Genomic DNA, 27,670 nt, shown 5'->3' on the forward strand with positions numbered 1-27,670 from the left:
AATAGACCGTGGAGGAACGTTCTGTGACGTTTGGGCAAATATTCCCGGCCAAGGGGAGACTGTGTTCAAAATTCTCTCTGAAGACCCGCAGAATTATCCAGATGCTCCTGCAGAAGGTATTAGGATTGTGCTGGAGAAGTTCACTGGCCAGAAAATCGCCCGTGGCGAAAAACTTGATGGAAGCCTCATTGAGTACGTCCGCATGGGCACAACTGTGGCTACCAACGCGCTTCTCGAACGCAAAGGCGAGAAGTTCGTCTACCTCACTACCGAGGGCTTCCAGGACGTGCTTGAAATCGGCACTCAGGCAAGACCGGAATTGTTTAACCTCAAGGTCAAGAAACCAGAGACTCTGTACGACACTGTCATTGAGGCGGAAGAGCGGATCACCGTCGAGACGTCGTCTGACGATCCGAACGAGGTTGTCATTGACGAGGCAAACCCCCATGTAAAACTGACGCCGTCGGGCACTTACGTGCGTGTGTTGAAGCCGTTGAATGTACCAGACCTGGAGGCAAAGCTGGGCCGTGCCTACGAGCAGGGATACCGTACCATTGCCATTTGTTTTGCGCATTCATATCTGTATGACGAGCACGAGCTGATCGCCGCTGAACTTGCGCGCAAAATCGGGTTCCAATTTGTGAGCATATCATCGGAGGTGTCGCGCACGGTGAATTATCTCCAGCGCGGTAATTCGACCTGTATTGATGCGTACTTGACCCCCCATGTCCAGAATTATATCCGCAAATTTGTGAGCGCTTTTAGCACGGTGCCAAAAGTGGAGTTCATGCAAAGTGACGGAGGCCTGACGGATGCAAAGCTTTTCAGAGGAATAAACGCCATTTTGTCGGGGCCTGCCGGCGGAGTGGTTGGCGTCGCCGAAACTTGTTACCAGAACAAGCCTCTGGTCGGTTTTGACATGGGAGGAACGTCGACGGATGTGTCGCGGATCGACGGGTCGTCGTTTGACGTTTCCTTTGATAACAACACTGCAGGCCTAGAGATTTCTGTTGGCCAGCTGCAGATCCACACAGTTGCTGCCGGCGGAGGCTCAATCCTGAAGTGGGAGAACGGCCTGTTCCACGTTGGACCTGAAAGTGCCGGCTCTGATCCGGGAGCCGCATGCTACCGTAAGGGAGGCCCCCTCACCGTCACGGACGCAAACTTGTTTTTAGGAAGACTCGTGATCTCGCAGTTCCCACACATCTTTGGTCCGTCTGGAGACCAGCCGCTGGATTTGGAAGTCACGACACGCAAATTTGAGGAGCTCACAGAGCAGATTGCCAAAGACACCGGAAAGAACCTCACGCCGTACGAGGTGGCACTGGGATTCCTACAGATTGCCAACGTCAAGATGGCCAACTCGATCAGAGAAATCACCGAGTCTCGCGGCTTTGTGGCCAAGAACCACAACTTGGTTTCTTTTGGAGGAGCCGGCTCGCAGAACTGCTCTGCGGTGGCACGCAATTTGGGGATCTCGAGAGTGCTCATCCATAAGTACTCTTCGATTCTGTCTGCGTATGGCATAGCACGTGCGCGAGTGTCACGTGAGCTCAAGGCCCCGTTTGTGAAGCTGTATGTTCCTTCGATAAAGCGCGATGCCGAGCCATTGGTGGAAAATATGAAGCAGCGGATTGTGGCCGAGCTTGCTGAGAGCCAGGGCGTGGCCAAGGATCAGATTGAGTTCAAGGTCACTTTTGGCATGAAGTACAAGTCGTCCAACACGATTTTCGAGGTCGATTACGACAGCGACGACATTCGCGAGCAGTTCCTCAAGACTCACAGAAGAGAGTTTGGATTTGTGCTTCCTGACAGCTCGCCGATATTCACGTCCACTGTTTCTGTCAAGGGAATCAGCGTGGAAAAAAAACAGACCAAGGTCACCATCGACGAGCAGCTTGAAAAATATGCGAGCGTCGACAGCTGGCCAGAATCTTTTGACAGCACGCAGACAGTGCACTTCGAGGACGGTCCGGTGGAAACCAAGGTGTTCAAGCTACCACATCTGCGTCCGGGCGACAAGATCAACGGCCCTGCGCTGCTGATCGACTCCACGCAGACTATTCTCGTGGAAAAGTTCTCGGTGGCCACCATTTTGGACTCCTACGTGGTGATCGACATCCAGAAGGCAAAGGACAGCGGGTTTGTTGAGATCGGCGGTGTCGATGAGAACACGCCGCTCAGCAAGGCCGACCCGATTCTGCTGACTGTGTTTGGCCACAGATTCATGGGCATAGCAGAAACTATGGGCCGCACGCTGCAGCGCACGTCTGTCTCGTCGTCGATCAAGGAACGACTGGACTTTTCGTGCGCGATCTTCGGGCCAGACGGCCGTTTGGTGGCCAACGCGCCACACATCCCTGTGCATCTTGGCTCCATGCAGTACGCCATCCAGTACCAGCACGAGCTCTGGAAGGGAAAATTGAAAAAAGGCGATGTGCTTGTTTCCAATCACCCGGAGGCAGGAGGCACGCATCTCCCCGACATCACGGTGATCACGCCTGTTTTCCACCAGGGCGAGATTGTTTTCTATGTGGCTTCAAGAGGCCACCACGCAGACATTGGCGGAGCAGGAATCACAGCGATGTCTCCAAATTCCAAGGAACTGTGGCAGGAAGGAGTCTCGATAAAGTCATTCAAGCTTGTCAGTGAGGGCAGATTTGACGAGGACGGTATAGTGGAGCTGTTCAACAAGGCCGGTGAATTCCCTGGCTGCTCGGCCACCAGAAAAATCAAGGACAACCTGAGTGACCTACGTGCGCAGGTGAGTGCCAACCAGAACGGGATTTTGCTGATGGAGGCTCTTTTCGAGGAGTACGGCAAAGAATTTGTGCAGTTTTATATGCGTGCCATTTGTTTCAACGCAGAGCAGGCAGTCAGACAGTTCTTCCGCAAGATTTACCGCCAACACGGCGGCAAACCTTTGGAGGCCATCGACTACTTTGACGACGGAACACCCGTCAAGTGCAAAATCACCATCGATGGCGAAAAGGGCGAGGGATACTTCGACTTCAGCGGAACAGGCCCGGAAACTTATGGACCGATGAACACCCCGGCCTCAATCACACACTCGTGTGTGATTTACGTTTTGCGGTGCCTCATAGACCTCAACATCCCGCTCAACCAGGGCTGTCTCGCGCCATGCCACATCGACATCCCCAAAAACACAATCCTCAACCCAAGCGACTTTGTGGCCATCTGCGGATCCACTATCTCGGGACAGCGCATCACCGACGTGATTCTCAAGTGCTTCGGCGTGTGCGCAGCTTCCCAGGGCTGCGCAAACTCGTTTGGCTGGGGTCGTGGAGGCAAAGACGTGTACACGGGAAAAGTTTCGCCCGGTTTTGCTACCGGCGAGGCTCTTGGAGGCGGTGTCGGCGCCATGGAGGGATATCACGGAGCCTCAGCCTGCAATGTCCATTGCACCAACACCAAGACCACCGATATCGAGATTGTGGAGGCACGTACGCCAGTTGTTGTCACCAAATGGTGTATCCGGCGTGGTTCTGGAGGAGCAGGCAAATGGCGCGGTGGAGACGGAGCTACGCGCGAGATTGAGGCGCGTGTGCCGCTGCGCGTGTCGATCTTGTCCGAGCGGAGAATATACCACCCATACGGTATGGCTGGCGGTGAACCTGGGTCACGTGGCGAAAATTTCTGGTTCAGGAAACAGGCCGACGGCGAGTTTGTGGTGACCAAGATGGGCGGAAAGGAGATCATCCAGGTCCAGCCGGGTGACAGGGTCCAGATAAACACTCCTGGTGGGGGCGGTTTTGGAAAGAGCCCGTAAATGTGTAGTATAAGGGCCCATTCTCCGATGCATGTATACAATAATAGTATCTGATAGGTAAAATGGTACGGAGCTTCTGTATTTTCGTGATTTCCACCATTTTTTGTGACATATCGACGGCTACCGTGACAGCTGTTCCAATTGGTGCGCCATAAACCGTGACTTTAAAACCGGCTGTCTTTGTCTCCAAGCGTGAACAACGACTACGCCGTGGCAAAGAACGCTGTACCATACGGCCATTTTCAGCGGTACCAGCAGGAGGCGTTCAAGTGGCTGAGTGGGTTCAGCGAAAAGTTCAACATTAACAGCCTCGAGACATGGACTAGAAAAACCTGTCTTCAATGACCAACATCAAGCCGTTCAGGTCGTACTGTGAGAGCCAGCAGAAGTTCATGTGGGGTGCCAAGCTGGAGCCAGGCGTAATCAAAGACAAAAGACTGGATCGAGCGACCTTGTCAGGCTTTCCCAAGTTTGCGACGGAAAAAAGTCTTGCAGAGGAAATTCCTTGTTTGAGTCCTAGTTTGGCACCACCCATTAGCTCCACGACAGTCTTGTCCATAGGGAATCAGAGTATATAACGGCCATGAACCGCGACAAACCGTAAGAAAATAAATATTATCAATAAAATACATTTATTTTATTATCCCTTTTTTTTTCCCACTTGTTTTTGGCCCCCTCACAAGACATGAGAAAGAGAGCCTGCGACAAGTGCCACAAGGCAAAACGATCCTGCTCAGGCGTGCCCTGCACGTTCTGCCAGCGCAGGCGGCTGAATTGCACGCTGAATCGACCGCTTAAGAAATTCGGCCGTCCGTCCAAACATATCCCTGCCCCCGTGGAGGAAGAGACATATTCAACGGGCGAAAAAAGCGTGGTTCTGTCTGACGGCTCAAATACGAGTGTTGAGGACACAAACGACTGCTGTAAATATGGCACGGTAGTTTTGAAACAGCAGCTGAGCTACCATTTCAACTTTGACCATAAAGAAAAGGCGGTTTTGGAGCAGTTCGTCGACACAGGCGCCACTGATTTGTTTGGAAGCGACGCAAACAGGTTCTTGCAAGCAGTGGTGCCACTGGTCTTCTCGTTCAATTGCATCAAGTATCCAATTCTTGCCATTGCCGCGGCGTCAGGATCGCATTTCTCAGCCTTTAGGGAGACCCAGAGATATCGGTCGCTGGCGAAGTTGGGCCGGAGAGACACTGTGTTGCAGGACATAGGGACCCTATCCATGCTACTCGTGGTACTTATGGAGATATTAATGGGCGACGGGATGGATGCCACCACGTATCTGGAGGAAATTCAGAAAACAATAAGTCCCGTTTGTTCGTGGGTAGCGAGACAAGATTCCGACCTGCACCAGATCATGTCAGACTTGTTTTTCTACTACCAATCGTTGCTCGGTTACAGCTTTGGGAACAGGAATGGCGATATTAGGGGCAGCTCATTCAAGTTGGCTTTTGGCCTCGACCAACCCACGCTGCAAACTCTCTCGCAAATCCGCACTCTTGAAAAACTAAAAGACCAAACATCGCTGTCTTCAAATGAGTTCTCGCAATTTGCATCGCTGATAGAAACGAAAATTCAAACTACTTCATGCATGAGTCACTTAGGTGCTGCCATACAGTCTGCATGCTATCTCCAGCTTTACCAACTCAAACCGGGCTCAAATCTTTCAATGGGGGCCTGTCTCAATGCTCTCTTGGATAACATCAAGGCAGTACAGACCCTATGCGAATGCCAGCTACTCTTCCCTCTAGTCATTGCAGGAACCGCAGCTACCACAGTAAAAGACCAAAATTACATCCTAGATCGTCTAAGTGCGATCCATAGTCGCCTAAGGTTTCCATTTATTAATCGCTATCAAGAGCTTCTGCGTCACTTATGGCGATCCAACGAATCGCTCAGCATCATAACCAGGTACCAATTTCCGGGTCTATTCATATTATAATTATCATCAAGCTTTAATCGAATCCATCTCCTTGTCGATGATCACAATGCCATTTAGTTCACTTTGCTGTCTCTCCTGTCTCTTATAGAACCACAAAACAACGAACGTCCATAGCACAAGACAGAATGCGCTACACGCAGTGAACGTGAAACCTTTCAGATAACGCGGTGCTTCCACAGTCTTCCAAACAAGAACTGAAATCCAGGCCGTCGAAGTCTGCGCCAGCATGTTCATTGTGACCAAAATAACAGCCCTGTATTGCGGATCATGACGACATATATCGTTCATCCAGCCATATAGCACCGGAGCCATGGCCCAACCGGTATACTGCAGCATGAAAGCAAACCATTTAGCGCCTTCGGGCACATCCCAGGCCGCCAGAATGACGTTTCCAGTAATGTTGAGGATCTGTGAGAGCACGATGGCTTGCCAACGCGAATGGAAGAAGTCTGCATAGCAGCCAGTGAGAATAAGCCAAAGAATACCGATTGCAGGACTGATTGCACCCAGCTGATTGACTTTGGCGACGCTGTATCTGTTCAGAGACTTGATCCAGAGCAAGTAAGCACCGGACGTTCCGTTGTTGTTGTTCCAGCAGAAAATGTTCCACAGCGAGAGGACGTAGATGTGCCACGAAGTGAGAATTTTTCTCCACAGCTTACGGTCAAAAAATGCTCGGTCAACGGGAACCATATACGATGTGCTGTTGTCCTTGAGTCTTTTCCTTGCGAGCAGGATTTCCTCGTCGGTGAGGAAAATCGAGTAGCATTTCTGAGGCGTCCCTGGAATGGCGTAGAAGCCAATGATACCCACCACGATCGAGATGACCGCGTCAATGATGAACATCCATCTCCAGCCTTCCAAACCGTCTTTCATGTTCATGCCGTCGAAAATGGCTCCTTGCAAAAGACCGGAGGTCAAGACACCCAAGTACTGACCGATATAATACACCATGGAACGGCGCACAATCTCGTCAACTTTATACCAACTGCCAAACAGATACATGTATGCGAGGTAAGCAGGGGCCTCGAAACATCCGATGAAAAACCTCATGGCCTCTAAATGGCCTACGTTGTTTGCACGGTAGGCTCCCAGGGTGAACAGACTCCAACAAAGGTCCAAAGAAGGTAGGACATAGTTCAGTGGGGCCTTGTACAAAATGTACATGAAGGGAATTTGGAACACGATGGTTCCGACGGTGAAAACGGCCTGGGTGTGCACGAGATCGTTGCCTTTCATGTCGATCGACTCCTTCATGCCACTAACATAGGCGTTGTTGAGATTCGTCTGGTCGAGATATTTGACCCAGTATGCCATGAGCGAGTAGAAGCAAAGAAGGATGTCAAGCTTGATCACGAGTTTTCTCTCAGCAGGGGTGTCGTCCTTGTTGAACCAATGGTACCATTTGTGGTTTCCACGGCGGTTCTTGTTCTGGCGGTACTCATACTCGTCGAAGAACTTGTACCATTTCCTGTTAGACTCGTCTCTGTACTCGATTTCAGGAATCTCGTACGACTCCTCGGCCTCTGCTAGCTTGGGGAGCGATTCCTGCTCCGAATCGGTCGCGTCGACTTTATCAATGACATGTCTTTCGACAGGGAGAAACCCCCACTTCAAACGCTTGAGCGGGTCCAGCACCAAAGATCCAACAGGCATTTGGGATTGAACAAACCCGACCAGACTGCCTATTTATACCTGCAGGTCTGGCAACGGCTTTAGCGAAAAAGAACTGTGGCTTTTTAAATTTTTTTTCAACGGATGCTGCAGGGTACATGTGATATGGCGAATTCATTAAGGTTACTATGTACGGGCCCAGAAAAGCTAGACCTTGTCCTCACACGCGTCGTCTGATTTATCCTCCGAGTCTTCCACTGTGTTCTCCTCTTGCGAGGCTGCAACCGGTCTTGTGTTCTTGGAGAACACCATCATCACCAGCTCAAGCACGAAGCAAGCCACAGTGAACCACAATGCGTTGACACATTTGGTCTGCACGTAATCCTTGGTGTAGGTTTGTGTGGAGTCAAGTGCGCCGATGATGGACGAGGCAATAGCTGTGCCGAGACAAATGCCGATCTGGCCAATGGTCTGGAAAATGCCAGTCACGTTTCCTTGGAGGTGCAGCGGAGTTTCGGAGAGCAGAGCAAGCAGGTACACCTGGTAAAACAGGTTAGTACCATAGCCGTACAGCAGCTGGGGCACAAACTCGTAGATCCAGAACGAGTTCTTGTTGGTGTGGTCGATTCTGGTGACCCAAATGGACGTGCCGAGACACACGGTGGCAGACCAAATGAGCAGCAGCTTGCTACCAATTTTCTGCTGCAACCACGGTCTGTAGATCAGTGCGCCGACGATGATACCTGCAGATGTGCAAAACACCTTTCCTGCCGAGAGCAAGGGAGAGTTGCCGTCGACAAACTCGTGATATAGCAGCAGCGATGTCATTAGCGAGGTGAACCCGGCGTAATTGGCCGTGAGGCCGACTAGGAAGGGCACAAAATTGGTGATTTTCACCACTTCTGCCGGGAACAGCACGACCAGCTTGGCCCTGTATGTTTCCAGCGTCGGGTGTCTCTTCTGGTACGGTCTGACGTAGACATTTTCGTATAGGAGGACGCTCAGCACCATGACGAAGCCGACCGGAATGGTAACATACACTTTCGGCGACTTCCAGCGGTTGCCCGCCTCTGTGAGTCCGCAGATGATGAGTAGCAGGCCGCCAACAAGAAAGATGGCGCCGCCATAGTTGAGGTACTTGGAGCTCAGCTTGTGGTGTTCTTCGGTTTTTTCCACGGGAACGACAATGAAAAAGAGCACAATGGAGGTCAAGAAGCTAATGGCAAACGTGAAGTAGAAAAATGCGCGGTATCCGATGCTGGTGAGCGAGAATGCACCGCCAAGCACGACTCCGACCCCGAGCGATGCGCATAGAGCCAGCATCAAGGCGTTGATGGCGGTGCTGAGCTTGGGGCCCTGGAAGTAGTTGCCGCAAATGCCCACGGCGCTCGGAATGAGCGCGGCGCCGGATATGCCCTGGAACGCACGAAACACAATCAGCGGGATGATGTTGCTGGTGATGACGGCGCAGATGAGGTTCATGATGGACATCACAAACAGCCCGAGCGTGAACACCTTGTGCAGGCCGTGGACGTCGCCCAGCTTGCCAAACAGCAAGATGAACGCTCCCAGCGTGAGGGCGTACGCAGAAACCACCCAAGACGCGTCGGCGGAGCTGGCCCCCATCTCTTTTTGCAGACTCTCGGTCATGCTGAACGCGGCGGCCACGTTGAGGTTGTCCATGCTGGTGCCTATCAGGATGAAGGCATACGAGAGCTCCTTGGTCCGGTACTTGTCATCGACAAGGTTGCGCACTCTGAGCAGCGAAGCGGTAATAGAGCTGAGGAACTTCATTGCCGGTTCTCAATGGAATTAGCGAGACTTATATAGCTGTCTGGGTTGAGAGCCGCAGATAGTATATGACAAATCCGTTTGCCACATTACTGCACAACAGGCAACAACGAGTGCCTGGCAATTTCTTGTCTCCGAGAAAAGACGGAAATAATAAGGCTAAAGCCCAAAAAACAATGCAGATTGTGTGTCTACAGCCTTCCACGAAAAAGTTCCACCATGCACCTCCCAATTTCGATGCCGTCGTTGGACAGGCTCGCGTTTCGGCTCTTTGCGTCGTTGTACAGCGCAGCGTCCACCTTGCCTGCTCTGCGCCGCGATTCGACTAGCAGCTCGCCACACGCGGTGGTGAACTCGGGATGGCCCTGGAACGTGAGCACTCGGTGCTTCTTGTACAAGCCCTGGCACCCGCACGCAGCAGACGAGCCCACGTTCACGTAGCCCGGCGGAAGATTTGCCGGGTTAGTCAGCACCTCGTCCTGGTGCATCTCCATCACGGTGAAAATATTTTCTCCAGAATTACTAATCAGGGGACGGAGATTTATCGCCGAGTTCATTTGTACCTGTGTGAGCCCCATTTCCCAGCCGCGTGGACTGCGTCCCACTGTGAGCCCCAGAGCCGTCGCAACAAGCTGGTGTCCAAAACAAGACGCTGTGATTGGAAACTGGTACTCGTGCAGACACATGCTCACAAACTCGCGCAGCCGGTCGATCCACGGGGAGCTAGCAAACGCGTCCGAGCGAGAACCCGTCAGGTACAGGCCCTGACAGCGCTGCAGCTCGTCGGCCGTCGGATACTCCATTTTGCTGATCACGTCGTACTTGCGGAACAATGTGTCTGACATGCCTGCTGCACGAAAGAGCGCTATTGCCTGGTCGCCAAAATCGCCGAACTCGCGGAGTGTGTCGATTTGCGTGTCGCACACCAGTATCGCCACAAAAGTGTCCTCCATTGACTTCCCCGGGGCCAGAATCTTATCTTTATATTCTATTTATTTCGGACCCATATCGCGCCTGCCTTTTTGGGAGCGACATTTTTCGGCTCGCTCGCACGTCACGTGACCAGAAGAGCAGAGAGCATCTCGTCGACCGACACGTTGGCCGCAAAGCCCTGGTGTGTGGTTGCAGGGTCGTCTGTGCGGTAACGTGCCAGCAGTGGCTGCTCGATGCCGTCCAGGGCCTCCAGCAGCGCCAGCGTCTGTGCCAGGAAGAGCCTGCCGAGCCGCGCTCCGTCGCACTGCGCCAGGCTGTGCATCACCGCGAGCGCGTGGTCTATGTGGAATCGCGTGGTCTCGTGCACTCCGAATGTCACGTTGAACAGCACGAGCGTCGCCACCGCGCTGTACAGATACTCCAAATCGGAGCGGCCGCCCTGCACAAATTGGTTGGTCTCCCACAGGCTCCAGAGACACCGCACGGTGTTCATGGAGGCCTGGAACGACGCGTTGAGCAGCGAGAGCTCTGTGCTTGGGCAGTCTTGCAGGCTCATGAAGCCGCGGCCGCGCTGGGCGACAGAGTGCTCGAGCAGCAGCGGGCGCACGGCGAGATTCAGGCCCTGGAAGTACTCGAGCATGATATTGGCCGTGGCGCGCGAGTTGTGCACCTCCTTGAGACTATAGTCGCAGTCGACGCTCTCGTGCACAGCGCGCTTCCAGCGCAGCAGACCCACCACCATCTCGCGCACCGTGGCGATGCAGTTGGCGGGTGCCGGGTGCAGCTTACGTAAGACCATACAGTTGAGTTTGGTCACGGCAACGAGTTCGAGTTGCGGTTCCGGGTCTGGGAACACGAACGGATGCTGGTGTTCGAAGCGGGCAGTGCCAGGAAGCTCGCACCGGAGAATATGGTCGTGCAGCAGCACCGGCGAGCCCTGGGCGGCGGCGATCACGCGTTCCTGGACGTATATTGTCCAGAGCAGCCGGCGGCGGTGCTCTGTGGCGGCGGAGTGGTCCTGTTCTGCGTCGCAGTGGTACTGGCGTGTGAGTGCGAGACGAGCGGCCTGCAAAGTATAACTGGCGGCGTCGAGACCGCGCGTCTGTAGGAGGAAATAGCTGTACAGCAGCAGGGTCTCGAGGCCATCTATGCTTGCGACGTTGTGAACTACTCCGGAGGCCAGGAGCAGCCCGGACAGCCGGATTGGAGTGGCACACGGTCCTGGGCGTTGGAACAGCTCGGAAAGGGCGAGGACAAGCTCGAGCTGGCAGAGGGCGAGGGCGCTGGCGTGCGAGGGCAGGCTGTCGATCTCGTCGGCGTCGTATAACTCGTACAATTTTTGTTTGAGCACGCCGCCGTTGAGAAAGTAGTAGCCCGCGGTGTACGCTTCAAACGTGTCGATGGCGGCGAGCGCGTCGTTGTAGAAGGGCAAAAACACCTGCGCGGCAGCCGTGCCGACGGCGACGTTGCAGATGTGGCCGATCTTAGACACAACAACGGTCATACTGGTTATGGCTGCCGGGTTATCTTGCAAAAGCGAGCTGTGTAGCTCGGTGTCGACAAGAGTATGTCCCTTGGATGGCGCCGCGTCATCGAGCAGTGCGCGCAGCCGTGCATTTTCGGCCGCGAGCTGTGCCGCGTGGTCGCGCATTTCCGCCACGACGGACTCCTTGAGAAGCACCTTGCGCTCGGCCTGCTGGTACTCGCACTTCTTGCGCGCGGCCGCGCACTGGGAGCAAGGCCCCCCGTTTCCGTCGCACTTGGCGTGGCGACGGCGACAGCGTACACACGCTGGCTGGCCGCTGCGTTTTATGGGCGACTTTTTGGGTTTTTGAATGGAAAACTTGATCTGGCGAGTCTCTTTGTTGAGCACCATAAAGAAAAAAAAGTGCTTATCTTATCAAATAAAAAAATAACCTTAGGGTGATTTAGTTATTCATAGTTATATCCATACTATTGGCCACGTTCAGACACTCGTCGGCAAAGTAGTTTCCGCCCCACGGGGTGCCGCTGTGGTCGTGACCACCCGCCAGCGACGGCCGCTGGACGTCACGTACATAACCTGCAATACCTTCCTTCTTGAACATCCGTGCAAACTCGTACACGTACATGTTGACGCCCTGGAGCGCAAAAATCGGCTGTGTCTGGAACACAATACCCATTTTGGCAAGTTTCACGGGCAGCTCACATACCTCCTGCCATGTGTAGCCTGCCGCTTCGTAATCGAAACTTCCCGTGAAGCCGAACCCAAAACAGCGCTCGCTGTCGACGGCGCGCAGAGCCGTATGGATCTCGACGATATCGCGCCAGACCGGAGTGTCCATGCGCGCCCACGTGGTGTCTGTGAGCGGCATGGCAGCCACAGCGCGCTCTATAACTGCTTGTGGGCACGCTTTGTACAGGTACTGTCCGACGCTGGTGCGGGCCACGTCCCAGTCGAAGTAAATTTTGGTGGCCACCGTTTTTTCGGCAAAAGTGCGCATCTCGTTCAAGCTTGGCGCAGGACGGGATTCAAAAAGGCGGCAGAAGGCTGCATACTCCTCTGCCGTGGCCACTTGCTTGACAGCCTCCGGGAACGTCATAACTTTGGCCTGTTGGAGCCACCGAGAACGCGCCTCAGCAGCATCCTCGCCCCGTTCGAGAGCACGGTTCATGGCGCGGATAAATGGCTCGACCCCTGCTACCGTGGCCCCGCGCACGTACTTGTGGTCCCGCGTGTCCACCACGGACGTAATGAACTCGGCGTGGTAGCAGTCTACGCGTGACATGAGCAGCATCTCGGATCCTAGCACATCCAGCTGGAACCGTGCCGCGGTCAGCCGGCGTAGGTACTCGCTTAGCGGGACGACAGTACGGCCCACTTTCTCGGTGAATTTCTTGAGCCCGATGGCCAGGTCATCATAGTGCACCATTGCCGTGCCGGCCTCCGCAAACATCTTGGTCTGTTTCATTATAGCCGTGACGCTGCCAAAGCCCATGTCGCCGTCGGCCACCATTGGCAGCAGATAGTCGTAGATGGGGATCTCTGCCTGCTCGGCGGGAGAGCGGCCGAGATAGTAGGACTTTTGTCTGCGATCGTGAAATAACTGACTTTTAAAAAGCCGCGCCACAACTTTCGGCACCGTGTCGCTCGGATAGTCCGCGTGGTCACGGCCAATTTCGTCTGCCACTTGCAGAGCAGACACACCACCTGAAACGTACACGGCCTCGATTCCGGCACGGGACATCTGCGACGCGGTGGCCGGGTCGACACAGCCAAACGTGAGTAGAGGCGTGCCTTCCTTGCGATGCTTGTTAAGCAGCTGCCACAGCTTGTTGCCTTGCACAGACGAGACATAGTCGATGTGCACGGAGCTGCGCATAGCGGCAACTTTTTCTGCCGAGTACGGTCTCTTGAGGTGTTTTTGGCGGTCCGACTGCCAGAACTGCTTTATCTCGGACACGTCGGTCTCAAACTGCGCAATTAGGTTACTCATGTTGCTACAAAAGAGGCCGATAAACTCTAGTTATATGTGTGTTATCTCTATTTCCTAAAGAGGCAGGAGGAAGTGCTGTTCCTATCACCCTCCAAATCAGGACTCAGAACGGCAAAGTCACGTCCAGCGAGTCGGCTGCAAACATCTGGTCATCCGACAGTTTGGCGCCGCACCACGAAGTCTCAAATCCGTCGGTGTTGTTTTTCTTGCAGAACTGAATTATGTCACGGTCGTAACCATAGATTCCCTCCTGCTTGAACATCTTGCCAAACTCAAGGCTCACCATGTTCAGACCCTGGCACGCGTAGATTGGCTGCGTCTGGAATACAATGCCCAACTTGGCAAGCTCCCAGTGCAAGTTTTTGAACTGCTCCTCAGTGAAGCCTGCCGCATAGTAGTCATAACGACCAGTATAACCAAACCCGTATGCTCTACGGTTATCAATTGCCCGCAATTTCTCGTGGAACTCAACAATCTCGCTCCATTTTGGAGCGTCCATGCGAGCCCAGGTGGTGTCTGTCACAGGTAATGCGGCAATGGCACGGTCAATAACGTGTTCCAGCGTGTGCTTGAAGAAGTATTGGCCGTCCGAGGACCGAGCAGCTTCCCAGTCAAAGAAGACTGGCTTGGAAACAGTCTTTGCAGCATGGGCCCTTCTCTCGGTTATACTCTTGAACTTGGAATTCTTGAACAGAGCCATGTATGCTTCATACTCCTCTGGCGTGGCGACCTGCTGGACCGCCTCGTCAAAAGTCATCAGACCCGCCTTTTCCAGCCACGCTTTGCGCGTGCTTTTGTAGTCGCGGCCTTCCCGCTGTGCCTTCACCATTGCCTCCAACAGAGGCTCGCACTCAGGATTTGTCACACCTTGTACATAACCATGGTCACGTGGATCAATAACCGAGGTAATGTACTCGGCGTGCAGCGAGTCGGCACGGCCCATGAGCAACGTCTCTGCGCCCATGAGGTCCAGCTGGAACCGCGCGGCCGTAAGCCTTTTAAGATACTCGCACGTAGGCACAACAGTTCTGCCTTCGCCGATCGTGAACCGCTTCATTCCGATGGCCAGGTCGTCAAGATGGAACATAGCCACGCCTGCCTCCACAAACTTCTTGGTGAGTTTCATGATCCCCGTGGTGCTGCCAAAACCCATATCGCCATCGGCAATGAGTGGCACTAAATAGTCAATTTCTGGTGTAACAGCAAGTTCCTCAGGGGTCATCAATGACCTCAAATGGTTCTGGCGCCGGTCATGCCATAACTGCGAGTTGACAAGTTTTTGCACTGTGTTGGGAACCGTGTCCCAGGGGTAGTCGGCCGTATCCATTGACGGCTCTGCTACGTTGGAAAAACCGCACACGGCCCCACTGACATAACCGACCTCAAGTCCTGCCTTGGATAGCTGGGACAGCAGAATTGGGTCAACAGCACCGTAAGTGAGCAAGGGCTCTTGCTTGGCAACTTTCTCCTCGAATAACTTCCACAACTTGATGGCTTGCTGTGAGGACACATGATGGTTTAGTTCAATGGAGTTTCTCATTCTGGCCACATCGAGGGCCGAGTAAGGCCGCTGAAGCCTGCTTTGTTTTTCAGATTTCCACCATTTCTCGATCTTGTCGACTTCCGCCTGGAGCCTGTTATCTCTAGTTGCCACTGTCATGATAACTCAACATGGCTTCGGCCCCAAACATTTATAACCACCGTTGAGATAGGCCCACTTCCCAAAGGGGTAATTTCGGATGTGTCCTCCAAAGCTTATCAGTTATCGCCAATGTTGGGGTCGCAGATATCCAGGTAGTAAGGGTGGAACGAAGAGGGGCCGTCGGAGCCTATAAAAGCACATGGCACCACCCTTGGATCTGCAACGATGGCAGAGAAATTAGCAGGAAACCTGAGTGTCAAGGATATCAGTATGGCTTCTGTCGAGGAGGCCCCCTCGGTGGTGGTGGAAGAGGGCGACGACATTGGTGCCAAGTATGTCCATCTAATTAAGGACGGTTATACGAAAAAAGAGTTGCGGAAGGCCAGGTGGAAGGTCGACCTCAATCTTGTGCCATTTCTATGGCTCAACGTCTCCATCGCTGCCATGGACAAAGTGACCTCCGCTACGGCCGCTTTGTACGGTCTCAAGACCGACCTCAACTTGAAAGGAGATGAGTACAGCTGGATTGGCTCCTCGTTTTACTTTGGTTATCTTCTTTTTTGTTTCCCAGCTGGCTGGTTGTTGCAGAGATTTCCTATCATAACTGTGGGCTCGGTGTGCTTCATCTTATGGGGAGCCATTCTGATTGGTTCTGGTTTTGCAAAGGCATTTGTGCCAATGATTGTGAGTCGTGTGCTGCTTGGAGTTCTTGAATCTCCAGTCGTGGCCATGACACTGCTGGTTATTTCTTCATTTTATACCCGTGAGGACCAGCCATTGAGAACCGGTCTGATGTACACTGGGTTATCGACGCTGTTTACAGGGCCGATCGGTTACGCGGTTGGAGGTTATACCAATGTCTCCTACTCGCCATGGAGAGCTTTCTACTGGATAACAGGTGCCATGTCCATCGGATGGGGAGTTATCATTTATTTCCTGCTACCAAGTTCACCCGCAAACTGCTTTTGGTTATCTGAAAAGGAGAAAGCCATAATCATCCACCAGGTCAAGAAGAACCAAACAGGTATCAAGTCTAAGAAGTGGAAGTGGGAGCAGTTCAGAGAGGCACTTTTGGATCCAAAAGTCTGGGTCATGTTTTTCTTCCAGATCTTTATCTCGATTCCAAACGGTGGGCTCACCAACTTTTCACCGTTGATCGTGAAAGGCCTCGGATGGTCGTCACGTTATTCCGCGCTGCTGGGAACTGTCAACGGAGTTATGCAGACAGCTTCCTCTTGGTTCACCACATTCACGATATTCTTCATCGAAAAGAAATGGCCTAATGCCAAGTCCAGAGGCTTTGTCATGATCGGCTACCTCATCCCCGCCTTGATCTCCGCCATATTGCTGTACAAGCTTCCATACACCAACTACAGAGGCCGGCTTATTTCGCTCTATTTTTCATTCTTTTATTTGGGCCCTTATATCGCCTCTTTGACGCTGATCCAGGCCAACACCGCTGGCTATACGAAGAAAGTCACGTGCAATGCTATTTACTTTATTGCGTACTCTGTGTCCAACATCATTGGCCCGCAGTTCTTCAAAGCAGATCAAGCTCCTTCTTATTCGCTGGGAATTGGTTCTATTTTCGGGGCGTACGCTTTGAGCATTTTCTCGCTGCTGATTTACATGTTCCTGTGTTATCGTGATAACTGCAGGCGTGAGCAAAAAGATCCGGGCGCCCTGAAAGTGGAGGACCATAACGATACCGACTTCAAGGACCTCACGGATTTGCAAAACATCCACTTTCGGTATAAGTGGTAGAGATAAGCACACCTTTTAAATATGGATAGTTATGTTATCGAAACTTTATCGATTCAGGGTAATTCGGCTCTAGTATTCCTGTTTCCTGATTTGGACGCTGCAAAAGTATATATTTGAGTATCAGTCCCATGGCATCTTCACCTATAATGCCACCCAAGTATAACTTTTTCAGGGGTCACCCTTCTCCGTACCTGCTACCAACAAAGGAGGTGCTGGACGCCACGACGGAAGTTTATAACCGTGTCATAGAGAATGAAAACTGCTACGATGACGTATTCAACAGACACCCATTGCAATATGGTCTTGGACTGGGAAACGAGGAGGTGAGACAGGCTATAGCAGACTGGAATAACCGCTGCTTCGAGATGGATGTTCGCTCTGAGGCAAATTGCATCAACCTGAGTAATGGTGCCAGTTATGGAGTTATGAATATTCTTGCACAGACAACCTCACCGCATAACGGTATAACCAGGAGAGCATTTTTGGTTACACCCACATATTTCCTTATCAACTCGACCTTCATCGATGCCGGTTTTGGGGGCAAGCTAACGGGTATTGAGGAGCTTTCTGATGGCCAGCTGGACTTGGAAGAGTTTGCCAGCAAGCTGCATTACTATGACTCGCTTGAAGAAATAAAGCCGCCAAAACCAGAAGATTTACAGGCCATCCAGCATCCATCAAAAGTGCAAAAAAAGGTTTACAGATACGTTCTTTATTTGACTCCCACCTTTTCAAACCCAAGAGGAGGCACTCTGACACTCGCTACAAGACACAAACTAATTGAGTTGGCAAGAAAACACGATGTTTTGATTATTTGCGACGACGTGTACGATCTTCTCAATTATAAGGGTGAAAAACTGATTCCTCGTCTTGTCTACTGCGACAAGCAGACCCTGCCGGACACTGAAGCGTACGGCAACACCATCTCCAACGCAACTTTCTCAAAACTGGCCGGCCCGGGGCTTCGTGTTGGTTGGCAGGAAACTGTGTCTCCAAAGTTGGTAACACAGATACACTATGGTGGAGCAAATATTTCCGGTGGAGCTCCGTCTCACACAAACAGCGTTATAATCGGTGAAATGATCAAGACGGGAGCAATGGATAATATTGTCAACAATCTTTGCAAAGTTTACTCAGAGAGGGCGGTGGCTTTGAAAGAGGCTGTTGAGAAATACTTGCCAAGGGGCACCAGAATGGATGGTGGCGATGGTGGCTACTTTGTTTGGATAACTTTACCGGATGGTTATGACTGCCGAGTTATATGTGAAATGGCAGCTAAACGGGGACTCATACTGGCGAACGGAGACCACTTTGAAGTTGTGGGAGACTCTCGTGAATGGGGGGCACAGGCAGCACGTCTATCGATCAGTTTCTTATCCAAGGCCGCCATAGTGGAGGGTATCAAGCTCTGGGGTGATATTTGTAAGACCTATAACCAACTATAAAGGTAGCAGATCTATACCAGCTGCAAACCATGTTTTTCCTGCTAGTATTTCATCCAGTGACTCCCCGCTGGACCAGACAGCGTTCGCCAGGTTCACAACCATGGAGAAGCTGGACGAGTTGAAAACTCCTTCGATTCCTTTCAGATACGATATGAAATCTTTGTGTTCGCAGGCAATCTGCATAACTGGCCATATCATGTGTGCCACCAATGGCAACGATTTGTCGAGCGAGGAGTACACGTCTGCGAATTCCCATCCAATATGCTCTATAATGGACTGGTGTTCCTTGTGTGGTCTCACGGTGCTTAGGAGTTTGGTCAATATGGCCAATGACCAGCATTGTGCAATTTTGAGTCTCATCAGATAATAGCCTTTATCGGAATATTTGCTTGGCTTTGGCGGTTGCAAGTTATAGGAAACGTACATTCTGTAATCAGACAACTCTGTGCGCAGCTCGCAATACAATTTTTTGATTTCAGTGCCTAGGAGCTTGTTGTGCTTTATCCCATTGCGAAGATGGCATAACTTTGACATGCACACAAATAACTGCCCCGGACACCCAGACTGTTCCTCTATGTCCCTATCCAAGTTATACCAGCGAGGATTACAGTATGGTGTGCGACAATCCGGTGAAACAAGAGCGGACACTGTGTCCCACCAGGCCATGCTTACACAAAGAGTCTTGTTGGCCTGGCCAAGTTCCTGTGCTATGTTGAATGTGCTATGTTCTACCAGCTGAGAAAATAACTTGAAAAACACCCTAGATAACCCAGAACGGCCATTCTCAAGGATACCATATAGTACCTGAACGTAGAGCATGAAGCACACGAAGAAAACCGATTTTTTGGAGCTGAGGATGTTTGTGGATGTGTCGTTGGGTTGGAAGTTGCTGTTCATGAGAGAGTTATGGATGTTATTGTCCTGTATGAAGCGTAGAAGATAATCGAGGGTATTGTTGATATTTAGGGCGCCTTTCTCCAGTAGTTTGCGTTTGGCGTCGGTGTCGGTGACCCAGCCGGCAAGATGGAGCGCTCCGAGAGACACAAAGCAACTCCGAACAATACTTTTGTCGCAGTACTGAATAGCAGCTCCTGGCCACAATGGAGTATAACTTGAAGATACTGATGGCAATAACCGGGTGAAAAAATGCTTCACGATCGTCACATCATCGGTACAGCTTGAGGGACTTCCGGATAAATCTAGCGATCTATAAATTTGGTCCAGTAGATAGTTTCCTTGACTATCCATAATCTGTGATAACTCAGGTAGCGGTGACCCCTGTTGCGACGGAGGCTCCATGATCTGTTTCAACTTTGTGTAGAAATAGTCCTGGTCGTTTTCAAACTTACGCATTGCAGTCACCATTTCTGCATCCCTGGACCTTTTTGCTCTAGACAAATGTGGAGTTATAGTTGTGCCCCCATCTGGTTTTTGGAATAACTCAGTTTCGGGAATCATTTCTGCAAGAATACGAGGCTTGGGTACGGGAACAGTTTGCGTTAGCCGCTCTCCTGTAAGTAGCGTGGGCGAAGAAGACACGTATGTGTCTTTCGAGATTGAACTCTCTACATGCTCCATGGGGGACCTAAGGAATTGCCTATTTGGAGTCATGAAAAGCTTTTATTTTTGTAAATTGATGCTTAATTTTCATTGCAAACTGTTATCTCTGAAAATCGTTATCTTCGGCTATCACAAGCGGCGGCGGCCGTGGTTTTTAAATGATAATTTTGCTTTTAAAAAATAACCACTTGTGGTTTATGAGTCTATCTTGCACATCCTCTACACTGTAGTCTGCCTCGCAGGCGTAGTTTGAGGATCCTCGAAAATATACTTGATTCGGAAAACATATGCATGAAAAAATAGATAACAAAAATAACTCCCCAGATATGTCTACGGGAGGGAGCCATGAGAGTTACAAACGGCGGAAGAAGGAGTCCAGAGCGTGTATAAGTTGCAGAAAGCGAAGGGTAAAGTGTAATTTTGAGATCCCGTGTAGCCGCTGCATAGATCGCAACCGAGCAAGCCTGTGCACTCGAGAGCCGGACGCGGAAATGGAGCAGGTGGATCAAGAGTTAGACGTTATACAGGAGAACCAAATACTCAAGAACAAAGTGGATGAGCTAGAGGAACTTATTTTGCAGCTTAGAAACCACCAAGACAGCGATGGAAGCACGCAGGATCTTGAAATCGAGCAAATCGAGGATAATAACTGGAGTTATTACGTTCACGCAATTGCGTCTGCCAAACAGATGTGTCTGGGATGGTTAAGTGAGGAAACAGGTCTAGCAGACACGGAGGACTGGCTGCTTGCGGATTACGAGGTCCCGGCGGTGGAAAATGAAGATGTGTGGTGCTACTACTACGAAAAGGTCAAAGGTCTACAAAAGCACGTTTCGGACAAAATACTCCTGGAAGCACGTAATGTTTCATTTTTGTATAACGTGATAGACTGGAACCAGTTCTGGACGGAATATAACAAACACTGGGAAACAGAGACAGAACGACATATTGCACCATTCTACTCCAAAGACAAACGGAAGTATCTCTTTATGTGCCAGTATTACTTGTTACTATGCATCGGGTTATACTACTCGGACGATTGTTTCCAGCAGGAAATAGGGTATTCTAGCGAGGAGTGGGAGTTATACCCCAAGGTGTTTTTTTCATGTGCTTTCCAGTGCTTGATGCGTGGACGGATTCTCACCTATCCTGATGTGATGTCGGTGCAGTGCCTCTGTCTTTTGAGATTATGTTCTCCGATGCTGGGCGGTTACAACTTGCAGAATTGTTTGCTAGAAGTGATGTGCTACCACGCACGACTGCTGGACCTCGACAAGTTATCTGCTTCAGATGACAGTATCAAAATTTTGTGTTGGTGGTCGCTGGTTATTATCGATTGGCACGACTCCGACTTTCGCTACTCCTCCATCCAGCTGAATAGCTTTTCGACGCCATTGCCTTGTAAATATGCACTGGCTAAGAAAATCAACGAGCACACCTATTACCATTTCTTCAACGCGCGGGTTGCACTTATCAAGAAACGGTATTACTATAACCCATCCCCATCGCTAGACCAACTTATAACTGCAGAGGCAGAGCTGCACGAGCTTGAAATGGAGCAGGCATCTGACCTGGAGCAATTTTCTTCTAGCATGCCGTGCTCGCTCCAAATTAAATTTCTTATCAAATTCATTCTGCTGTACGAGAAACTCACCATCTATTGCAAAATCGCCTCCTGCCTATCCAGGTCTGAGTGGCTCCAAAAATACCACCGTCGCTCCTTTGCACATGCCGACCAGATTGTCAAGATCTACCTCTCAGACGATACCCCAACATCATACAAAAAGCCGTGGTTTCTGGCTGATATGACGGTATCGGCAATGTCATTTCTCCTGGTGGACGCATTTCTCAACGAGCACGCCATTTATGCACGGGAGAAAACTGTTGGGGTGGCACGACAGCTTGTGGCCGCGCTGACCTCGTTTTCGCAGCTAATGCGACCAGCTTTGCGTGGGGCACAAGTTATTGAAAAATTGGTTGATTATTTAACTCGCGACGCTAGCGGAATAGCCAGAGACATTGCCGAGTCTAGCTTGTCTCCTGTCCATTACGGCGGCCTCTTAGGGAGTCCTTGGCCCGAGCTGTCACATACGTTTAGCGAAAGCCCTTCGGCCCGCAATTATAGATCACCGGCTTGAGCTGTCTACACCGAAGCATCTAGCTGCTACCATGGCTCAAATTTTTGGCCTACAAGAGTAGATTTGTCACCGAGGGCGACCTGTCCCAACCACGGACTATCATGCCAATTGACCTCAGATTTGAAAATCTCACTGTCCGGTTAAAAACGATGTACACCAGAGACGAGGCCAAGGACCTGGTCAGGCTGGCCGAATTGGGCACGCTCAAATACTGGGCAAGGCATCGCACCGAAAAGTTTGCCTTTGAAGAGTTTGAGATTGAATCCAGTGCGGCAGAGACCGCCACTAGCTGGGACGACCTAGTTGTGCTTGAGTTGGCTCAAGACGCAACATTACATAATCATATGCACAGAAAATAGTCGCGGCAACTGCCGTAAATTGAAGATAACATATTTACGCGATATAGAACCAGATTCTCTCCACAAAGTTCTTTGGCTTTGGCGGCACGTATTCGGCGGCCTCCTTCTCGATCTGCTCAAGACCAGAAATACAGTCGATCTCCTCCGGTGGAGCGAAGAGGTGGAAGTTTCTGAACCACAGCATATGTCCCACATAGAGGGCAAACACAATAGGCAGCGTGATGTATGCGGCGAAAAAGTCGGCAACATTGAAATCGAAAAACACACCGTAACCATTGGTGATGGTGATGACAATAAAGAAGCCGGCGCTCAGGTAGGCACCCGCTTTTTGTAACGGTGGTCTGAACACGATTCTGTCGTCGAGGCCGTGGTACGAAATCGCCTTTCTGAAACGGAGGTATGTGAGCGACACGAAAATCCACGAGATGAAGCCGGAAATCGTGCAGATGTTGGTGAGCCAGGTGAACACCTTGGCGGACGAGTTGGAGCAGTTGAGGAAAGCGAGCAAGGCAATGGCTCCTGTAAGGGCGACCGAGTAGATTGGCACACCGTTTCTGGTGCAGCGGGCAAAAATGGCCGGCACTTCTCCGTTGCAGGCCATCGAGTGCAAGCTTCTGGTGGCGGCGAAAAATTGCGAGTTACCGCACGAGTATGCCGAAGTGAGGATGGCGGCATTGACGATGTGGTTGAGCACCTTGATACCGGCGTTCTGGATTCCGATCACGTATGGCGAGCCGGCAGCAGTGCTGGCTCCCGAGTTGACGGCGTCCATGAGCCGAGGGTCGTTCGAGCCAACAATCACTCCGACAACGATGACACCCACGATATAGAAGAAGGCGAGCCTGTAGATGAATCTCTTGCAGGCTTTTGGCAGATTCGATCTTGGGGCCTCAGCCTCGGCAGCACAGGCGGTGATGAGCTCCGGGCTGAGAACGAAAGCAAACGCACTCTTGACGATTCCGGTCCAGCACGCAAGGAATTTGCCGGTGTTTCCTGGGACAAGGTGCTCAACAAAGGCTCCTGGGTGTTTCCAGTAGTGGAAGCCGAGCACACCGTCAGATGCAGGTGCTCCGCCGAAGAAGATGATAATTCCAACAATGATAAGACCAACGATGGTGATGATCTTGATGGAGGAGATCCAGAACTCGACCTCGCCGAAGAATTTCACCGCGCAGAAATTGAGCGCCACACACGAGACCCAGAAGATAGAAATAAAGATGGCCACGTTGGCATCGGTCCAGTACTGGATCACAAAAGCGGCGGCAGTCATTTCGGAAGGCGCAATCAGCGCCTGGGCGTAATAGAGGTTCACGCCGGCAGCAAACGCAAACGACTTGTTGCCCGTGTAGCGCTCACACAGAGCGTGCATGGTGGACTGGCCGGAAACGGGGATATACGACACCATTTCGCCGAGCTGGTTCATAATGCACCAGACGAAGAAGGACAAGATCAGGTAGCCGACCAACAGGCCTGCGGGTCCGCACGACGACAGCGTCGACCCGGTACCGACAAAAATACCTGTTCCGATAGCTCCTCCGAGCGCGATCAGTTGGACGTGTCTGCTCTTGAGACCACGGTGGACCTCGGTTAGCTGCTCTTTCTCGGACACCACCTCCTCGGTGAAGAGGTAGTTGGACTTGCTAGCCACAGGGCTGTTTTTTTCCGGGACTTCAGACATTGGTTGGTTGTCAAAGGGAAAGCGAAACGGTGGTATATATGCATTTTGATCAAGGATATATAAAATGCGCTGAGAGATAAGACCTGCAGATAACACCTTTGGGTCTGATAACAACTACGGCATTTAACGAATCTGTCATGCCTGGCGTGCAGGAGTCGACGCTGCGCAAAAATTTTCTTTGCCAAAATTTGGGAAGTCTCAGCGACGGGGGCTCATCAGTAGCGAGCTTTGCATCGCGCCATTGCCCAAAATTAGCAGCGTAGAAAATTATTACATATGGGTGGCTTTTCTGGACCCTAAAGATAAGCCCTGTATCGCGATCTGATGCCGGATTACGGCAGGGCCGTCCGGTTTGGCGATCAGGGTTGTGCAGCAACGCCACAGTGGGCGTTGCGGAAGGCGCCATGGGTCGCACCACTCGACTACACCTCGCACCTACATTTTATTCGAGGAAGTAAACGTTATCAGGAAAAGTCCATAAAAAAGCAGAATTAATAGCAACGGGCCACCAGGGCTCTCGTTCAGTTTTTCTCTGTGTCGAGTCTCTCGAGCTGCGTGACCTCGGTGATCGTGTCGTCCAGATGGTAGTGCACCTCGCCGTCGAATTTTTTGTCAATCTCCTCCAGCGTCAGGCCCTTGACCTCGACAAATGTCCACCAGATAATCACCGCCTGCACAAGATTGTACACACCGTTGATCATGTAGTATTTCCAAGAGATGTGGTCGAGCGCAATCGGAATCACGTACTGGTTGAAGAAGCCGAAGCCGAACGTGACGACCTGTGAGAAGGCCATGCCCTTGGTCCGAATACTGTAATTGACGATTTCCACGGGATACGACACACACAGCGGCGTATAGCTGAAGGAATATGTGCCGCTGAACAGGAACACCATGAAGATCAGGGCGTTGGTGGCGTTGACATTGGTGCCATCGGAGTAGTACATCTGGACCGCTCCCATGATAAACAGACACAGACCCATGAGCACTGTGGACCACAGCAGGATGAACACACGGCCAAGGCCCTCGGTCAAATACGAGCCGGCAGATGCAAAGAACAGGTTCGAGATCTGCAGACCGAGGTTCAGCACGATTTGTCGTCTCGTTGATGTGTAGCCGGCGTTCTCCAGAAACAGGCCCAAGTAAGTGCCCACGATGTTACTTCCCGTCAGCTGCGAGGCCACGCCCATCCAGAAAATGATCCACAGTCTCCAGCGGTTGCCCCTGGTCTGCAGCATGCTGATCCAGCCGATTTTGTTTTCCTTCTCGTAGTGCAAGACCTGCTTGATTTCCTCAAACTCGAGAGCCACAAGCGGCGTCTCGTGGCCATTGCCGTGGTAATTTTTCAGAATTTGCAGGGCCTCGTCTTCGCGGTCGGTGTACACGAGGAACCGCGGAGTCTCTGGAATGAAGGCGAGCAGCGGCAGACACAGCACGGAAGGCGCGATCTGCCACAGGGAAATGCCTCTCCATGCCCAGCTGGATTTTTCCGTGTAAGTGCCGAGCGAGATGCCCGTGGTGATTATTGCCGCCAAGTACCAGCTGGCCATGTAAATGCCAGCAAAGAAGCCGCGGTGCTGCGGTTTGACCATCTCGGCGACGTATGTTGGGGCGCTGACCGCGTTGATGGTGACGGCCACGCCGATGATAATCCGGCCGACGATGAACATGGCTCTGTTGCGGGCACCGGTCTGCAAACCCACGCCCAGAAACGTCAGCACCGCAGCAATAAACATGCCTCCCTTGCGCCCCACGCGGCGAATATCAATCAGCTGAGCAGCAAAAAAACCTCCGAAAACAGACCCGATGTTGATGGCGGCGGAAAAAAGCCCCTCCATGCTGGAGTCTAGGTTGAAAAACTCCAGATACTGGTCGATCATGTTAAGGTTGGTCATCATGCTCTGGTCCACTCCCATGGTGCAACCGTTGATGATGGCGCACGCGAGTGCGATGGCCATGAGCTTGGCACTATTGACGTTCTTGGTGCCTATTATCTTTGACACATTGTCTAAAAAAACAAAGCAATGAAAAATGATGCGATAAAAATTTTTTACGGGAACAAAAAAAGGTGGCCGTCGGTATCTCCGTCGGATAGCCACACGGGAAATACAAGAATTTAGACTGCTAAACATTTATCTCTGTTTTTATGAGAAAGGTTGTAATCGACTGCGACCCGGGCATCGACGACGCCAGTGCGCTGCTGCTGGCTCTGGCGCCGGGAAACCTGGACGTCAGGGCCATCACCACCGTGTCGGGCAACCTTAGGGCCAGCTCCTGCACCCAAAACCTCAAGAAAGTGCTATCCATGATCAACCGGCTGGATGTGCCCATCGGACAAGGTCCTGAAAAGCCTCTCGTTCGCAAATACCCGCGCGACCCGTTTTCGCACGGCTCCGACGGCCTGGGCGACCTGGGCATGCCAGAGCTGTCCACAGAGCCGTGGGACGCTACCGGGAACACTGTCGCTGTGGCGAGCGACCTGATCGTCGACACCGTCAACAAGCATGCGGGCGACATCAGCATCGTTTGCCTGGGTCCACTGACGAACCTAGCGCTTGCCCTGATCAAGGACCCGGAGTTGCCCCGGAAGGTGGAGAAAGTGATCATTATCGGGGGCTCTTTTGGATTTTCGCCGTCGGAGGCGCTGCACGCGACGGGCGACAACCCGGTGAGCGAGTGGAACATCTATGTGGACCCGGAGGCAGCCGAGTTAGTGTGGGGGGCCAAGTTCAACCTTACAGCCATAGGCATGGATATCTTCTGTCAGCCCTGCATCGCGATGACGCAGAAGTACCAGGAAAAGCTGGCCAAGTCGAAGTCTCCGGCGGCGACATTCGTGCTTGGCGTGCTTGCGTGGCTCAGACGCCGCGGCTTCGGCGACTACTGCGCCCTTATAGACTCGCTGGCGGTGGCATACGCCATCGACGAGTCCATCATGAAAACCGAAAAGGTTGACTGTCTGGTGGAGACCAAGTCGGACATTGCGCTAGGCCAGATCGTGGTGGACCGCCGCAAAAACTTCAAGTGGCAGGACCTGCCGCAAATCGACGCCGTGGCCAGTGTGGACGGTGAAAAATATCTCGCCATATTGACCGACGGTTTTACCAAATATTAAAAATTCTGTACTCGTATGAAAAAGAGCTCTCCAAACAGGACGCCCAAGTTCCACGTGCGGCGAGCAGCCCTCGCCTGCTCGCAGTGCCGTCGCTCCAAAACACGTTGCCACTACCTCAACAACGGCCAGACGTGTTTCCGGTGCACCAATCTGGGCATAAGGTGCTCGCTTGCTGACGTCAACCTGACAGACTCGCTCATCTCGCAAAACGCGATTTCCTCGACGGAAAACGCCTCCATCTCTCAGAAACTCGACGAGGTGCTCAGCAAGGTCGACTTGCTGCTGGGCGTGCGCCGCGCCGCCGAGATGGTCGACCAGGAGCTCGATAACCAGCCCGAGGCGTCAAACCTGCTTGACAAGCTGTATTTCGACGTGACGCCGTTCCGGGACGTCCGACGCGCGGGCGATATGACGCAG

General features: G+C 51.9%; 13 protein-coding genes across 13 annotated transcripts; 5 read left to right on the forward strand and 8 right to left on the reverse strand.

Moving 5' to 3' along the window:
* Positions 1-168: 168 nt before the first annotated feature.
* Positions 169-3,808, forward strand: OGAPODRAFT_15852 (uncharacterized protein). Its single transcript, XM_018354008.1, has one exon. It carries the CDS (start codon positions 203-205, stop codon positions 3,788-3,790), a length of 3,588 nt encoding a protein of 1,195 aa, XP_018212499.1. The 5' UTR covers positions 169-202; the 3' UTR covers positions 3,791-3,808.
* A 1,683-nt stretch (positions 3,809-5,491) lies between these two features.
* On the reverse strand, positions 5,492-7,440 carry OGAPODRAFT_92932 (uncharacterized protein). Its single transcript, XM_018357249.1, has one exon. The coding sequence runs from the start codon at positions 7,395-7,397 to the stop codon at positions 5,748-5,750; it is 1,650 nt and encodes a 549-aa protein (XP_018212500.1). The 5' UTR covers positions 7,398-7,440; the 3' UTR covers positions 5,492-5,747.
* A 122-nt stretch (positions 7,441-7,562) lies between these two features.
* OGAPODRAFT_46548 (uncharacterized protein) lies at positions 7,563-8,678 on the reverse strand (the record flags this gene model as incomplete). The annotated part of the gene is made up of 1 exon (XM_018355523.1): positions 7,563-8,678. The coding sequence occupies one exon, from the start codon at positions 8,676-8,678 to the stop codon at positions 7,563-7,565; it is 1,116 nt and encodes a 371-aa protein (XP_018212501.1).
* Positions 8,679-9,337: 659 nt separating this feature from the next.
* Positions 9,338-10,099, reverse strand: OGAPODRAFT_7172 (uncharacterized protein; the record flags this gene model as incomplete). Its single annotated transcript, XM_018355856.1, has 1 exon — positions 9,338-10,099. One exon carries the CDS (start codon positions 10,097-10,099, stop codon positions 9,338-9,340), a length of 762 nt encoding a protein of 253 aa, XP_018212502.1.
* Positions 10,100-10,200: 101 nt separating this feature from the next.
* On the reverse strand, positions 10,201-11,955 carry OGAPODRAFT_7173 (uncharacterized protein; the record flags this gene model as incomplete). Its single annotated transcript, XM_018355857.1, has 1 exon — positions 10,201-11,955. The coding sequence occupies one exon, from the start codon at positions 11,953-11,955 to the stop codon at positions 10,201-10,203; it is 1,755 nt and encodes a 584-aa protein (XP_018212503.1).
* A 46-nt stretch (positions 11,956-12,001) lies between these two features.
* On the reverse strand, positions 12,002-13,543 carry OGAPODRAFT_86209 (uncharacterized protein). The gene has a single exon (XM_018356826.1). It carries the CDS (start codon positions 13,439-13,441, stop codon positions 12,008-12,010), a length of 1,434 nt encoding a protein of 477 aa, XP_018212504.1. The 5' UTR covers positions 13,442-13,543; the 3' UTR covers positions 12,002-12,007.
* A 115-nt stretch (positions 13,544-13,658) lies between these two features.
* Positions 13,659-15,215, reverse strand: OGAPODRAFT_23470 (uncharacterized protein; the record flags this gene model as incomplete). The annotated part of the gene is made up of 2 exons (XM_018355247.1): positions 13,659-13,939; positions 13,964-15,215. The coding sequence occupies 2 exons, from the start codon at positions 15,213-15,215 to the stop codon at positions 13,659-13,661; spliced, it is 1,533 nt and encodes a 510-aa protein (XP_018212505.1).
* A 252-nt stretch (positions 15,216-15,467) lies between these two features.
* Positions 15,468-16,961, forward strand: OGAPODRAFT_46254 (uncharacterized protein; the record flags this gene model as incomplete). Its single annotated transcript, XM_018355515.1, has 1 exon — positions 15,468-16,961. The coding sequence occupies one exon, from the start codon at positions 15,468-15,470 to the stop codon at positions 16,959-16,961; it is 1,494 nt and encodes a 497-aa protein (XP_018212506.1).
* A 130-nt stretch (positions 16,962-17,091) lies between these two features.
* Positions 17,092-18,406, forward strand: OGAPODRAFT_81781 (uncharacterized protein; the record flags this gene model as incomplete). Its single annotated transcript, XM_018356563.1, has 1 exon — positions 17,092-18,406. Exon 1 carries the CDS (start codon positions 17,108-17,110, stop codon positions 18,404-18,406), a length of 1,299 nt encoding a protein of 432 aa, XP_018212507.1. The 5' UTR covers positions 17,092-17,107.
* Positions 18,407-20,457: 2,051 nt separating this feature from the next.
* Positions 20,458-24,253, forward strand: OGAPODRAFT_75563 (uncharacterized protein; the record flags this gene model as incomplete). The annotated part of the gene is made up of 1 exon (XM_018356044.1): positions 20,458-24,253. One exon carries the CDS (start codon positions 20,458-20,460, stop codon positions 22,102-22,104), a length of 1,647 nt encoding a protein of 548 aa, XP_018212508.1. The 3' UTR covers positions 22,105-24,253.
* On the reverse strand, positions 21,850-24,253 carry OGAPODRAFT_15856 (uncharacterized protein). The gene has a single exon (XM_018354009.1). The coding sequence runs from the start codon at positions 24,139-24,141 to the stop codon at positions 22,498-22,500; it is 1,644 nt and encodes a 547-aa protein (XP_018212509.1). The 5' UTR covers positions 24,142-24,253; the 3' UTR covers positions 21,850-22,497.
* Positions 24,254-24,608: 355 nt separating this feature from the next.
* OGAPODRAFT_15857 (uncharacterized protein) lies at positions 24,609-26,126 on the reverse strand. Its single transcript, XM_018354010.1, has one exon. It carries the CDS (start codon positions 26,094-26,096, stop codon positions 24,663-24,665), a length of 1,434 nt encoding a protein of 477 aa, XP_018212510.1. The 5' UTR covers positions 26,097-26,126; the 3' UTR covers positions 24,609-24,662.
* A 131-nt stretch (positions 26,127-26,257) lies between these two features.
* OGAPODRAFT_15858 (uncharacterized protein) lies at positions 26,258-27,292 on the forward strand. The gene has a single exon (XM_018354011.1). The coding sequence runs from the start codon at positions 26,285-26,287 to the stop codon at positions 27,251-27,253; it is 969 nt and encodes a 322-aa protein (XP_018212511.1). The 5' UTR covers positions 26,258-26,284; the 3' UTR covers positions 27,254-27,292.
* The last annotated feature ends 378 nt before the right edge of the window (positions 27,293-27,670 follow it).

The sequence above is a fragment of the Ogataea polymorpha genome (genome assembly GCF_001664045.1).
Source record: "Ogataea polymorpha strain NCYC 495 leu1.1 chromosome Unknown OGAPOscaffold_2, whole genome shotgun sequence".
Lineage (NCBI taxonomy): Eukaryota > Fungi > Ascomycota > Pichiomycetes > Pichiales > Pichiaceae > Ogataea > Ogataea polymorpha.